We start from the raw sequence: 16113 nt of genomic DNA, 5'->3' as shown, positions 1-16113 counted from the left end.
TTCCATTTCTTTTTTGTCAGGCTTGGTCCACTCAGAGAATGAGAAATGTGAACCCTATCCTGGGCCACTCCTGTACTGATATTCCAAGAACCCTGATATTTCCCTGCCATGAATCTCACACAATTTCAGGAGCATTTATTAGCCTGCATGTTCAGAAAGTCTCTTGATCTCCTGTGAAGCTTCTACTGGCCAGGTTTCCTAATGTCCAGTTGACCAAGTGACAAGAGAGGCGGGCTTTCTCTCTCTGTGTTGTCTTAGCTATAAAGAAAGTCCAACCTTTACTGCTGAGACATAAATAACAACAATGACATAATCTTCCACACTGAAAAGTATTGCTTTTGTAATTCATAATTTTAAAAAGAAGACAGAGAAAAGGTAATGATATTTAAAGAGAAAGAAAGAAAGTAGATTTTCAAAATCCTTTGAAAGATGTGTTTAAGTTACTTGATTTATTTCAACAGCTCTCTGCTCTCACCCAAATAAATTAAAGGAAACATCAAAATATCTAGAATTTGACAATTCTCAGCTTTTAAAAATAATAATAAAAAAAGTAAACCTATAAACATAAAATGGAAACTTAGGAGTAAACACTTCTCTCTTCTTTTTGATCCCCTAAAGATTTTGGACTTGTTTCTAATTTCACTGTCAAAGATGCTGTATCTCCAAAAGCTAAACTGAGGCTGTGGAATATATCGGGTAGCAGCTAAGCAAAGGGGTTAAGGGCGTGGGATTTGGAGTTGGCCAGCTCTGGGATGCAATACCAATCATTGCCATTTTGTGTCCTCTGCAAAATAGATATGGCAAGAGTTCACACCTCACAGAGTTGTTTAGAGAGTTGAATTCATAACACATTCTGGGAGAGGAGAGTGTCAGGTGCTGGAAATATTTCTCAGGTTCTTCTTTCCTTCCTCCCTTTATTTTGCCTTGTCCTCTTCCCTTTCTTCCTCCTTCTCTCCTTTCCCAGGACAACAAGGTGGGAGTAGATTCTTCTGCTCATCACTATGGATTAGTATTTTCAAACTATTTTGTTTATCAACCAATAATAATACATTTTGTTATTGTGATTAGGATAAAATTTCTTCTTTGCATTTACAGTTCCCCTCTCCAACCACTGCTGCTTCATCTCAGAAATTTCTGGATACTTTTTTTATTAGTTCTTTTTTTTTTAATCATCTGTAAACTACATTTATTGTGCTTACTGGGCACTGGGCACATCAGATACAAAAGAGTTGGGATGGGGGCAGGTAAGAACTTAAGAAATTAAATATACACATTAACTTTACCACGAATTCTAACTACTAGGGAAGTATAAAATTTGTACAAGTTATACTTTATAATGAAATTTTGATGTCTGTCAAAAGGATAAGCTATACATAAAATGCAATAAAAATGTTTTAAAATTGTGCTTCATATCACAGAACTACCCTGAAATGGGTTGATAAAATGCCTATACAGCATTATATGCATATATTTCACATTAAATATTTGACCCCATTGCTGAGAAATCTATGGCTGACAACTATATGTGCAGTTCCTCTAAGAAACATCGCAGCATTTGTAGTCCATCTCTCCTTTAAACTCCACCTTATTTTAGTTTCACTTACTATCGAGTTCTCTTCAGAACCGTTTATATTTCTTTTGTCTGATCATCTTTGGGTTTCCTGATTTCATTTTTTAAACAATATATAGTTTCACGACTTGCTTTTAATCTCTCCTTAAGCTCTGCAATTTCAAAGCTTGTTTTTTTTTTTCGCAGCTTCTAATTTTTCTGTGGTTTTCACTTCAAGTTCTGCAAATTCTGTTTCATGCTTATAGGATCCTAAGGTAAGCTGACGAGATGTTGTTAATAATTGTTGTATCATCGCTGTTGTGTCTTGAAATATCATTTCATCATAGAGCTCTGAAACCACTGTCTTTTTTCCCAGCATTGCATTGGTGTCTGATTGAAATAGCTTTAATAAATGATATAGGGTTACAGGTCTTTCATTAGGATCAACGAAACATATTTTGATGACTATTTCGAATTCACCCCAGGCCTGTTTCAGTAATTTCATATGGAGGCTTAGTAACAACTCTTAAAGGACTGCCATAGCTTTCATGTAATTTAAATGGGATTTTCTTCACATACGCTGACATATCCTCATTTCGATATGGTTTTACATATACTGTCGTCCACTGATGGGTGTGCCCGTCCTCTTCTCTTTTCTTTCCAAAATGTCGAGCAACATTACCATAAATGATTGGTTTAACGGTAGTAACCCCCTTCACTCTCCCGCCGGAGTCAGGCTCAGATTCGGCCATTCTCTTGAACATATGGTCCTACGGAAGAAGCTGGCGCCGCCAGGGAAAGAGACCGGGGGCCGGCGGACTCGCCGCTCTGCTCAGAGGCCCCGCGCCTCCTGCGCGGTACCAGGAGGGTTTCTAGCCGAAGGAGGACGGGTCAGCAGGGCTCGGGGTGCTGAGGGATCACCAACACCTCACCGCGGGGGGCGTTGCGGAGAGGAGAGTGGTGGAAAGCGGGACTTTTTATTAGTTCTTCACTTTCAGGTTCGTTCACTAAATTCCAGTCTACACAGGGTCTTTGGGGAGGTGGAAATGTGTGGGTAGCTTCCCTTGCCCACTGAATTTGTGCCCATGCTTCATCCCCGGAGTTGACATAGTGGAGAATCTTAGGGCTCATGACCCCTCTCCACCCCATCAGTGACAAAGTGCCCCAGAGCCTCCACTCTCGCCTCCCTTTTCTCCCTTGGTTGCTCTCCCAGCAGTTCCTTGCCCCTTCAGGACTCTTTGCTCCTCTCCCAAATCCCTGCTCTGCCATGTGCCTGCTAAGTGGGCCCAGGAGGTGTTGGAGGAGAGTAAGGGGCTTCTACTCTACTGGTAGGAGAGACACAAAAGCCCTCCGAGTGAGTGATCTAAAAGCCAACCAGAATGTTTACATTGTGAAAACTTCTGCTGGCAATTTTCTGTACCTATTTCTATTTAAAAAGTTTCTCTATTTTTTGTTTTGAGAGTACACGAAAGTATTTTACTTTCTTACATTTATAAGGTGTCGGCTTCCAGGAAAGGGAAGAAAACTGATCATTTCACTACTATAATGGCATAGAAGCTTGTTCACTCTACACACACTCTCATGGAGCTTGTCATATGCTCCTTCCTCAATCTCGGTTTGAGGATAATGACTCTAAAAGCTCAGCATGGATTTTTGGCACAAGAAAGATGAAAGTTTCTGTGTCTCTCTGGCCTTACTGTACCTGCCCATAAAGTAAAAGATTCAGTGCTGTGGGGGCTTCTTGCATCCTCAGATTAATATGGCATCACTGGGCTTGCAATCCTGAAGACGACAACTGGATGGTGCTCAGTAGTGACCGCCTCTTTAGATAGAGGTTGTTTCTCCCCAGTTACCCACAGTCCCCACCACTCCCTATTGTATTACACCAGGCCTATGTTATTTGTCTACAATTTCATTAAGCCCTGTGTACACATTTGAGCTTCCAAGACATAAGATATAAGATGTATCAATCCTTTAACTAAATTTTGTATCTCATGAGCCTTTTGACTTTCAGAACTGGAACCAATTATTCCCCACCCCACTTTGGACATCTATTACTACAAATACTGTATTACTGATCCAATATCAAATTCATGCTGTTGAGTCTCAGCACTTTCCGAGGTGGAGTGACCATGGACCCACTAGGTCCCAGATGGGAGTGCAGTGATGAATCTAACATCTTAAATGAAGCTTTAGAGGAAAAAAAATCCCACATTTCTTTTCTACTCCATGTTCCAGCCTGTTTGATTCTTTCATGGGTCAAAGACTGCCACTCTAGCGGCACACCTGGGCCAGTGCCACGGGTTGGCTTCCTAAGCTTCATTGTGCCATCTGCTCCGAGGTCTGCCATTTCCCCAGGTCACTACCGCTGAATGGTATGCAGGTCTCCACTTGCCTGGAACCTGCTGCTTTTCTCCTTCCCAGTCTCAAGAGAAAGCATCCCTCCCTCTCTCCTTACCCTGAAAGACACTCATGTTCCTCAGTACTTGTGGGGTGCTAAGCATCATCTCTGAGCATCTTCCAGCAGTGTCTCCTTTCTATCCAATACAAATCTCTGAAATGAAAAGATACATATATATATAAATACTAATGACCTAGTTGGCTACCTGAAACAAAAGGAAAGATCAGAACATGCACAAATCAAGACATTGATAAGAAGACCACCTAAGAAGCCTAATCGTTTGGGGCTTGTCTGCAACTTGTCATCCCATGATCATTCCTTGGTTCTAGGCCATGTGGTGGGGTGATGCTATAGTGGGTAATGTGCACATTTGGCTAATGCTCTGATACAGAGATTTGAAGAGACAAGATGTGTTTATTTTGTTGCTGTGTGCTTTAGGAAATCAAGGACTGTGGACTGATTGTGTCTCCTGCCATCCCTGAGAATTTTTCTCACTAAACTGGTATTATTCTGGGAGGTGGATCTAAAGGTTTAGAAAAATACTCTGTATGGGAAAATGTCATATGATATTTCATAATTAGAACAAGTTTCAGCAGAGACAAGGGTAGTTCCACTTTAGGAAATTATAGTAGTTAGAATATGAGTGGGGAAATTTTCTCATTGCCAATTGATCAGCTTTATCGGGGGAAAGTATCTGGGAATGTTCTCCTCCCAAGGTAAGTAATAGACCATGACCCCACCTACAGTAGCATTTCCTATTGGCCCTCTCAGCATACCCCGCCCACACAGGCTCATGAACACATAAGCACATACATGCACGCATGCACCACCAGTTATGTGAACGTGTTCATGGATTTGAGCATACGTGTGTTCTCTCTGCTGGACAGAAATGTTGAAAGTTAGCATGAAGGATAGCAAATGCAAATGGAAGAATTGTACATTTCTAGATGATACGATTTGCAATTTGCAATATAAGCTGGCAGGAACTGGGTCTTCACTATAGGTGAGTTATTTTCAGTAGTGTCATTCCTTGGTAGCTATAGCTCCTTTTAATCATGACTTAATTGGACAATTTTGCCCTGACAGTCTGCCTTGCTCAGGTGGACAGAGTCTATGAGGTGCTATTTGGACATTTGAAAGTCAATAAGAGTGAGAGACACTAGGCTTGTCCCCAACTAATTTGCTGGCCTCAGGAGAGTTCCCATGCATTTGAGAGCTTCCATATAATCCAAGAGGGTAGGGGCCTTGTGAGCCTAAGCTCTAATTTTCCAGTAGCATTACAAGGTCTGGCAGATGGCAGGCTCTCAGCAAATGTTTCTTGGGAAATGACCAAAGTGAATGAGAACTGAACATGCCTGGTCACCCACTTTTAATGATGAGGTGGAAAGAATCTGCAAGGAATTGTGGTTGAGTCCAGGCTGGGTAGGAATCCAAGTTCTTCTACTCTCATGGGCAAGGTACTTATTCTTTCTGATCTTGAATTTCTGCTACTCTTAGGAATATGGTAAGGATTAAGTAAGTATTCAATTCACAAAGTACTTAGTGTAACATCTTCAGAGGATATATGTAGCATGTTAAATGAATCACGTTTGTCATATGATTTTCATGATTGAAGCTAAGTTCTTAATTAATTACCCATAAGTATATAACCTAAGAGAACATTTAATAATTACTATGACGTTTTAGGTGTCATGATAGAATTCGTGATAAAACATGCTGAATATTCTAGTAACGATTATAATTAATAATAGTAACACACCACTTGTTGCTATTATCTACTGTCATCTACTGTTTACACACCACTTAACGTGTTTGTACTATGCTAAGGACTTCTTACGGGTTATTTCATTTCAACTATACAACAGCTCTATGAAGGAGGTACAATTATATTTTTTTCTTCAGATAAGAAAAATAAGAGGTGGATGGATTAGATAGCTGCACAATCATACACCTAATATGTGACAAATCGGAGCTCAAAATCAAGTCTGCCCTAGAGCCTATCCCAAGTTCCCAAATTTTTATTGCTTTTTAGAAAAGCTATATTTCTACAATTGAACTCATATTCATAGATCAAAAAAAAATTCTGAACTCAATGAAACCACTTATACACACATCGTTTTAAGTTTTATTTATACTTCTTAGTTCAAGAATTACACACTAGCCAACATTATTATATATTTACATGCTGAAAGTGGCTGTAATGTTTAAATCCAAGAAAATAATTCTTATGTGCTACTCATTTATAATCCTCATTTGTTACTATCTCATGTATCCCAGAGATTGTAGTAATCCTGTTTTTTAGAAAGACATGAAAATAGATGCAATGATATCCACTTGTGTTTTGCATTTTCTAGCCATTGGAAAATGTGCATTATGTGCATATTAAGAAAGGCTACAAGGTAATTAGTAAGGCTGATAATCACTACGTTGTGAAGAAACTAGAATATCACTTTTTATAAAAGGACAATTCAGAACTGTGCAGGGACAATATTCATAACAGAACTATTTAAACACCCATGCAAATAAAAACTTTAAAATGTTATGGAATTTAAACTTTTTTCAACTTTGAATTAATATGTTTAAAATGACCACTGAACTCAAATTATTGAACTAAAAAGAGAAAGATACAAGCTGATGAAACTGTCAACTTGCTTCAGATGGTGCCAGCACACACATATGGGCATCAGAATAATGACATGTGACAGGAAAGAGACATTTGGTTTCAAAGTTAAAAAAACACAAAGATTTGTTCTTCATTTGGGATCACATTTACCTTTTTCACAAAACAAATTCTCAAAGCAAATTAAACCCGATGTCAGTGTTTTGCATTCATCTATGGATTTACAGAAATGTTTTACTTCAATTTTCAAATAACTAATAGATATTTAAGTGTTTTTTCTTAAATGACTTCTTTAGTGTGGTGTCTTAATTAGCATTCTGTTGGCTCCTTACTACTTTTTACAATGTTCCTAGTGTATTTGGAAAATATTTTTTAAACCTTTGGTGTGAAGCAGTGTCTTTTTCTCCCATTTTCCCTCATTTTTTCTTTTTCTTTTCCTTTTTTTAAAATAATTCTGGAGTCTTTGGTTAAAAGGAACAAGACTACCTAAGGACAAAATGCTATTATTAAAAAAAATGTCTTCTCTAGGTATTATGTGTAACACATTTCTGGAGCAGGTATGAATAAAAAGCATTTTTATTTCCTGAAGTGCCATCAATATAAACCTTTACTCTTTGAAAATTGAGATTTAAGTTATGATCTTTGATTTCTTAAACTCTTACATATAGAAAATTCTATCAAGTAATCAATGATCATTTCTGTTTTTCCCAGTTGCCATTTCTAAGGCTATCTCTTGGTTGTTTCATCGACTACATAAACACTAGAGCATTTCCCATAGAGGGGTCCAGAGTGGGAATGACTGAGCGGGCAAGTAAAAGAGTATGTGTGTTTGAATGTGTGTATGTGTGTGTGTCTGTGTGTGTGTCTGTGTGTCTGTGTCTGTGTAAGAGCAAATTGAAACCCTTCTGTCTGGGATCCCAAACCATTTATGCAAAAGGGTATTTAAATTTCTCTGCTGGGGCTGCAGCAACTGTACTTAGTAAAAAATAAATAAAAATTAAGGAAAAAAAACCTAAACAATTATTTGTATCTATCGACTATTCATTTACAGCATGTTTAATTATTTACATAATAACACATCAACTTAAGCCATAAACAGAATTAGCATGTTGCCTTACCATAAAATACAAATTAGAAGTTAAAAATATTTAAGAAATCTGTTTTAATATTTACACACGTTCAGTGAAAGTTATAGTTGCTCACATTACATGGACTCTGTATACTAAGCAAAATGGCATGATTGCTACAGTTGAGAATATCTGCCCTAACCAACATGGTGGGGTTTAGTTATTTTTTTTCTCCTCCTAGGAGGAATTTTTTTTTTATCATTTTGTGTTTTCTTAAGACATTTTTCTTTTTAAATCACCAATGGACAATGTTATTTGTTTCCTTGAAAAAGAGAATAGACAAGCAATGTGAAAACTAGTTAATTTCCATGTTCTGAGGTACAGTACTATTGTAGTGTCAAACTGTGCAGTGGTTCATAAGAACTGTAGGCATTGATTCGCTGATAGAGAGATGCTCAGTACCCTGTATTACTTGTTTCAATATGTTGATTTGTCAGTTGCCAAATGAAAAATATTCATACACTGATTTAATGAAGGAAATAAACATATTAGCTTATTCCTTTTGTTTTCCAACATATGAATGCATATATATGTATGTATGTTTACATGGATCTATATATACACATATATACATGTAGATATGTTGTAGACCTGTTTGTTGCCTGTTTTTGTTATTGAGTATGACTTTAATCATAAAATTGGACAACAGTTACCTATAGAAAATGGAAATTTGTCTTAGTTGCCAATTTAATGTGGGTCTTGCTTAAAATAGATGTGACTCATTTCCCCATTATGCATTCCACTGAACTTTCTCTATGCATTGTGCTTTTGTAAGCTGACAGATTTTTTGTGTTCCTAATGCTAGAATGTAAAGTCTTTTGGTTCCTAAAACATTTTTATTATTATTATTTTTTTTTCACTTAGCACTTCTTTTGAAGAAATGAGAAAAGGTCTAGATGGCACTGCTTAAGTCTTTTCCCGTTATTGAATTGCAGTAGAAAGAATTGTAACATTCCTTATGCAAACACATGATTATGTTGCATGAGTTTTCTGTTCTGAAAATGCATTTCATACCTACTAGCAGTCATGTACAATATATATACAGATTGAGATCAAAGATTGCATTTAGACTGTGCATTTTAGAGTCAGAATTTGCCTATGAATTTCACAAAGATGAAAAACACCTTAATTGCTGGCTATCTGGCTGTTTTATTACCAAAAGAAAAACTATACATATATGTATAAACTGATAGTAATACCATATCAGAATTGCCAAAGCACACTTTTGTGGTCCTTAAATTTAAACACTGGATATCAAGCTGACTGGTCTTTTTGAAGACTTAAAGATCTAGCACCCCTCCCCGGCCCTCCCCCAATTTGGTGACTAAAATCCAATTCAAGTACAATAAAAATGCACTTTAAGAATAAATTCTATATCTACTGTTATCTCTGGGCAGGATGAGGCAGTTTTTTCTACCTACATGGTTATTGAATGCCAATATATGGATTTTGCTCTAGGGCTTCTGTTTCAAGGTCCCATCTTCTCCTTTTCCCTAGATTTTTCTTATCTCTGCAGGCGGAAATGAATCCCTGGTCATATGCTTTGGAGGCTCATGTTGCAAAGCTGCTTCTGTACACTTTGATCTAGATTTCTCTGTTGACTTCCCTGGACATCAAAATTTTGTTGTAACCATAAATGACACTATGAAGGATTTTTATGGCTTTTATGATAATTGCAATTAAGAGCCCACTTTTAGATTGGAGCTCTGAGTTGTCTCTAGAAAAACCTTTCCAGAATGGCATGTTGGAGTTGTACACCTGAGTTATCAGTATGCTCCCTCCTGATATATGCTACTCAAACTTTAAGCCCTAGTGACAAGGGGCAGGCACTTTTATTAGCGTGATGTCCCAAAATGGTTGCCCAGGGGAAAGTGTGTCCCTGGAGAAACTTGAGGAATCTCTGCTCTGAGCCCAGGGGCAGCAGGTAGCTTGGATTCTGCCTAAAGATCATACTCAGAGGTGTTCAAGTGTATAATCAAAAAAATAAGAGCCAGAGCTCCCTATGCTGGTGAAAAAAAAATCCCATTTGGGGGGGGGCAAATTCAGAAAGCTGGATGTTAAACCTTTTTTTTCTCTAATAGTGGGAATACAAGGGCAGCAAGACTCCATCATATTTGAAGCTGCTGAATCATCAGGGAAAGAAAACATACATTTTATCCACAGGCAGATACTGGCCTTGGCTACTATGCACAATTAGGGATGTTACTCTCAAAAGAAGTGTTTATTTTTTAAATAGAAATAGCAAAGTCATCCTCCAAGAAAAAGTTCAGTCAAATCAAACTCTAAGGAAAAATGAGCAATTCACTATTTTCTCCGAGAAAGGCAAAATATGAACCGCACATTGACAGAATAAAATATATTAGCTTATTCTCTTTCCTGTCCAACATATGTATGCATATATCCAATTAGTATAGAAAGAAGCACAATGACATAATTTAAAAATTGAATAAAAACAATACATCGTGCCTGCCTGATTATGTTATATACTTTTCTACAGTATCAACTGAGGCTCATAACATTCACCGTGTTAATGTTATTTTGTTTTCCATGACTTTTCTTATTTTCTTTGATTAGGCAGATTGCAACATACACAATGAAATCACCCTTAAAAAAATCAAACCCAGAAAAACTACAAAGTAACCCTACTTGTGCACATAATCTTTGAAGTACTGTTTGCTATGAAAGATACAAAGGTGAAATTCACTGCACATAAGGAAACAGTTCTCTCAAAAGCTCTCCAAAGCCTTACTTTGTCTGTCTCTTAAGAATATAATCAGAATTTCAGAAGCAAGAGAAGTTGGAAAAGACCATTAATCCTCTAAAGAAATGAACAAATCCTTTCTTTGAAATAACCTATTAAATTCAGAAATAAACTGTAGGAAAATGTTGTAGAGACAGTTGACACTGTCTGAGAAAAGCATCCTGTTTGCTAGCTCTGTCTGTGCTTTATATTCATATATTGGAATGACTCCCAGTGTAACCTAAGATGCTTCTAATTCCACTAACTTTTCTATTTGGGGGTTGTCTTTTTATTAGATAAACTATAAAAACCTCTCTAGGTATGCTGTCTAAAGCTTGTGAGGTTGGAGGAAAAAAATCTCTCTCACTCTACCTTTCGCCACTGAACACAGTATGTGTGGACCAGATGCTACAAGGGGCTGATAAAGGTCATGCTGCTCACTTGCTTTAATTTTGTTACAACAGCTGTTTCTGGATTTTCCACTCTGCTCTGGGTTATTAACTCTTAGTTTAACGACCTCGGAAATAGCCTCTTAGAAAAATTTCTTTGGCCCCCATGCATGAAAATGTTCAGAAGTCTCCCCTTCTCTAAATGTCAAAGTAGAAGATGTTGGAGTTGATTGTTATGCTCAAGCAAACAGAGCCTGGCCAAACTGGTTTCCTGAGTCTCTGTCTTGACTCTCCCTATCCTGTTTGAACTACATGAGAACCTTCTATAATCCAGTGGGAATTAACTTCCCATGACACCATTATCACCTTAATAAGACAGGCATAGACCATCTTCAGTTAGCATGTTTGCGTGGCACGGCAGACCACATGCCAACCTTAGGAAGGAAGATGGGGAGTATCTGGGTACGACCGCTTCTCTGCGAAATGACTGATGACGCTATTGACCCTTCTAGAATATCTTCTAAATTATTGCCCTCCGTATAGGCTGTGTACTAAGCAGATAAAGTGGAACACTCAGACTCAGTCTTGCCAACATGTGTACAAATCACTTGCATTTAAACTGGAAAACCACAGGGACCTTAGTGTATTCATGACTTAGCAGAAGCAACCCAAATGGTATGAAATGGACCACAGGATAGGCCAGCAACTAAGGTATTTTAGCATCACTTTTGTCCTGGAGTGATGTGTTTTCCAAGTTCTACGTCAGGCTGTACAACTGGTTTGAGGAGGAATCTAGTCCTTGCTTCCCATGGGAGGCTATGTTTTAGTTCACATAGTAAAGCCAATAGACGATGTTGAAGAAGGAAAAAACCACTGGGAAGAATATGCGGGACCACCGATCTATGGCATTCACATCAGTCAAGTCGGGGATGGTGATTTTCAGTTGGGAGGCGCGTCTCCGCAGGCGGCTTTTCTTCTGTGCCACGTGCCGTTCCAGGGCATTTCGGCCAAAACTATGCCTGGGTAACCCGGCTTTCCGATACTGGATGCTGGAGGCATCACAGGCCAGCATTGTGCTCCTGGGGTCTCCAAGTCCCAGCACAGCCTCGGAAGTGGCCATTTCATTTTTTATCTCAAGAGTGCTCAGTAATATGTTCTCATGGGGGTCCATCTGGAAAGGAGAAGAACCAAACAAGACTTTCAAAATAATAAGCCTTTACTGGTGATTATTACACAAGGCACTATGACATGTAGCTTAGAAATTTATCATAGTGGTTAAGAGAACTGGATTTGCAGTGACATGATCTAAATTTGAATTGTGGCTCTGCAACTATCACCTATGTGAGTTTCAGCTTCTTCATTTATTAAATGGTATAATAATCCAACCCTAGAGGATGGCTGAATTGATGTAAAGGTATAATAGATTGTTGTGAGTATCATTTTTATGATTTCTACTTAGAGAACACAGAGAAATGGAAAGCATGACCCCCCTTTAAAGAATTTGCAGTCTTAATTACAACTACCTAAAAAATTAAACTGAACTAGGTATGAAATAGCATTAGAGGATGAATTACTGAATTGTGCTCAAAATAGAAGCCTAACTACAGATGGATTCATGATAAAACTAGATCTAAAACCAGTAGGTAAGGAGAGGTCTTCAAGATGGCAGAGGAGAAAGACATGGAGATCACCTTCCTCCCCACAAATACATCACAAATACATCTATGTGTGCAACAACTCCTACAGAACACCTACTGAATGCTGGCAGAAGACCGCAGACTTCCCAAAAGGGTCATTGTGCTCCAGCCGGGTATCAGGACTGTGTCTCTGAGGTGGGAGAGCTGAGATCAGGACATTGGTCCACCAGAGACCTCCCAGCTCCATGCAATATCAAAAGGCAAAGGCTCTCTCAGAGATCTCCATCTCAATGCTAAGACCCAGCTCCACTCAAGGACCAGCAAGTTACAGTGCTGGACAACCCATGCCAAACAACTAGCAAGACAGGAACACAATGCCATCCATTAGCAGAGAGGCTGCCTAAAATCATAATAAGGTCACAGACACCCCAAAACACATCACCGGATGCGGTCCTGCCAACCAGAAAGACAAGATCCAGCCTTATCCACCAGAACACAGGCACCAGTCCCCACCACCAGGAAGCCTACACAACCCACTGAACCTACCTTAGATACTGGGAGCAGACACCAAAAACAATGGGAATTAAGAACCTGCAGCCTGCGAAAAGGAGACCCCAAACACAGTAAGTTAAGCAAACTGAGAAGACAGAGAAACACACAGCAGATGAAGGAGCAAGGTAAAAACCCACCAGACCAAACAAATGAAGAGGAAATAGGCAGTCTACCTGAAAAAGAATTCAGAGTAATGATAGTAAAGATGATCCAAAATCTTGAAAATAGAATGCAGAATATATAAGAAACGTTTAACAAGGACCTAGAAAAACTAAAGAGCAAATAAACAATGATGAACAACAAAATACATGAAATTAAAAATTCTCTAAAAGCAATCAATAACAGAATAACTGAGGCAGAAACGGATAAGTGATCTGGAAGACAAAATAGTGGAAGTAACTACTGCAGATCAGAATAAAGAAGAAATAATGAAAAGAATTGAGGACAGTCTCAGAAACCTCTGGGAAAACATTAAACACACCAATATTCAAAATATAGGGGTCCAAGAGGAAGAAGAGAAAAAGAAAGGGACTGAGAAAATATCTGAATAGATTATAGTTAAACACTTCCCCAATATGGGAAAAGAAATAGTTAATCGTGTCCAGGAAGCGCAGAGTCCTAGTACAGATAAATCCAAGGGGAAACATGCCAAGACACATATTAATCAAACTTTCAGAAATTAAATACAAAGAAAAAATATTAAAAGCAGCAAGGGAAAAATAACATACAAGGGAATCCTTATGAGGTTAACAGTTGATCTTTCAGCAGAAACTCTGCAAGCCAGAAGGGAGTGGCAGGACATATTTAAAGTGATGAAAGGGAAAAACCTACAACCAACACTACTCTACCCAGCAAGGATCTCATTCAGATTTGACGAAGAAATTAAAACCTTTACAGACAAGCAAAAGCTAAGAGAATTCAGCACCAGCAAATCAGCTTTAAAACAAATGCTAAAGGAACTTCCCTAGACAGGAAACACAGGAGAAGGAAATATCTACAATAACAAACCCAAAACAATTAAGAAAATGGTAATAGGAACATACATATCAATAACTACCTTAAATGTAAATGGATTAAATGCTCCAACCAAAAGACATAGACTGGTTGAATGGATACAAAAAAAAAAACCCTGTATATATGCTGTCTACAAGAGACCCACTTCAGACCTAGGGACACATACAGACTGAAAGTGAGGGGATGGAAAAAGATATTCCATGCAAATGGAAATCCAAAGAAAGCTGGAGTAGCAATTCTCATATCAGACAAAACAGACTTTAAAATAAAGACTATTATAAGAGACAAAGAATGACACTACATAATGATCAAGGGATCAATCCAAGAAGAAGATATAATAATTGTAAATATTTATGCACCCAACATAGGAGCACCTCAATACATAAGGCAAATGCTAACAGCCATAAAAGGGGAAATTGACAGTAACACATTCATAGAAGGGGACTTTAACACCTCACTTTCACCAATGCACACATCATCCAAAATTAAAATAAATAAGAAAACACAAGATTTAAATGATACATTAAATAAGATGGACTTAACTGATTTTATAGGACATTCCATCCAAAAACAACAGAATACACTTTCTTCTCAAGTGCTCGTGGAACATTCTCCAGGATAGATCATATCATGGGTCACAAATCAAGCCTTGGTAAATTTAAGAAAATTGAAATCGTATCAAGTATCTTATCGACCACAATGCTATGAGACTAGATAACCATTAGAGGAAAAAAATCAGTAAATACACAAACACGTAAAAGCTAAACCATACAATACTAAATAAACAAAACATCACTGAAGAAATCAAAGAGGAAATAAAAAAATACATAGAAACAAAAGACAATGAAAACATGACAATCCAAAACCCATGGGATGCAGAAAAAGCAGTTCTAACAGGGAAGTTTATAGCAATACAAGCCTACCTCAAGAAACAAGAAAAATCCCCAATAAACAATCTAAGCTTACACCTAAAGGAACTAGAGAAGGAAGAACAAACAAAAGCCAAAGTTAGCAGAAGGAAAGAAATCATAAAGATCAGAGCAGAAATAAATGAAATAGAAACAAAGAAAACAATAGCAAAGATCAATAAAATTAAAGCTGGTTCTTTGAGAAGACAAACAAAATTGATAAACCATTAGCCAGACTCATCAAGAAAAAGAGGATGAGGACTCAAATCAACAAAATTAGAAATGAAAAAGGAGAAGTAACAACTGACACTGAAGAAATACAAAGGATCATGAGAGATTACTACAATCAACTATATTCCAATAAAATGGACAACCTGGAAGAAATGGACAAATTCTTAGAAAAGCACAACCTTCTGAGAATGAACCAGGAAGAAATAGAAAATAGAAACAGATGAATCGCAAGCACTGAAATTGAGACTGTGATTAAAAATCTTCCAACAATCGGAAGCCCAGGACCAGATGGCTTCACAGGTGAATTCTATCAAACATTTAGAGAAGAGCTAACACCTATCCTTCTCAAACTCTTCCAAAATATAGCAGAGGGAGGAACACTCCCAAACTCACTCTATGAGGCCACCATCACCTGATACCAAAACCAGACAAAGATGTCACAAAGGAAGAAAACTACAGGCCAATATCACGATGAACATCGATGCAAAAATCCTCAATGAAATACTAGCAAACAGAATCCAACAGCACATTAAAAGGATCATACACCATGATCAAGTGGCGTTTATCCCAGGACTGCAAGCATGCTTCAATATACACAAATCAAGCAATGATACACCATATTAACAAACTAAAGGATAAAAACCATATGATCATCTCAATAGATGCAGAAAAAGCTTTTGACAAAATTCAACACCCATTTATGTTAAAAACCCTCCAGAAGGTAAGCGTAAAAGGAACTTACCTCAACATAATAAAGGCCATATGTGACAAACCTACAGCCAACGTCATTCTTAATGGTGAAAAACTGAAAGCATTTCCACTAAGATCAGGAACAAGACAAGGTTGTCCACTCTTACCTCTATTATTCAACATTGTTTCGGAAGTTTTAGCCACAGCAATCAGAGTAGTAAAAGAAATAAAAGGAATCAAAATCAGAAAAGAAGA

The 16113-nt window shown here is 37.8% G+C and overlaps 1 protein-coding gene and 1 pseudogene across 3 annotated transcripts in view; both read right to left on the bottom strand.

Moving 5' to 3' along the window:
* Positions 1 to 1627: 1627 nt before the first annotated feature.
* LOC308615454 (YEATS domain-containing protein 4-like) lies at positions 1628 to 2313 on the bottom strand (annotated as a pseudogene). Its single transcript has one exon. The product of its transcript is annotated as a YEATS domain-containing protein 4-like (transcript).
* A 9336-nt stretch (positions 2314 to 11649) lies between these two features.
* GABRB2 (gamma-aminobutyric acid type A receptor subunit beta2) overlaps positions 11650 to 16113 on the bottom strand; it is a gene marked incomplete at both ends in the record, with an annotated part of 288520 nt that continues 284056 nt past the window's right edge. For both annotated transcript variants that reach the window (XM_081231212.1, XM_081231213.1), the window contains one exon: positions 11650 to 11997. In XM_081231212.1, the coding sequence (XP_081087338.1) occupies positions 11650 to 11997 (348 nt within the window). The remainder of the gene's footprint in view (positions 11998 to 16113) is intronic.

Source organism: Mesoplodon bidens, assembly GCF_964165515.1.
Source record: "Mesoplodon bidens genome assembly, chromosome: 4".
In the NCBI taxonomy this organism is placed as follows: Eukaryota; Metazoa; Chordata; class Mammalia; order Artiodactyla; family Ziphiidae; genus Mesoplodon; species Mesoplodon bidens.
Note: the sequence above shows the minus strand (reverse complement) of the source record. Positions and strands in the feature narration are given on the sequence as shown.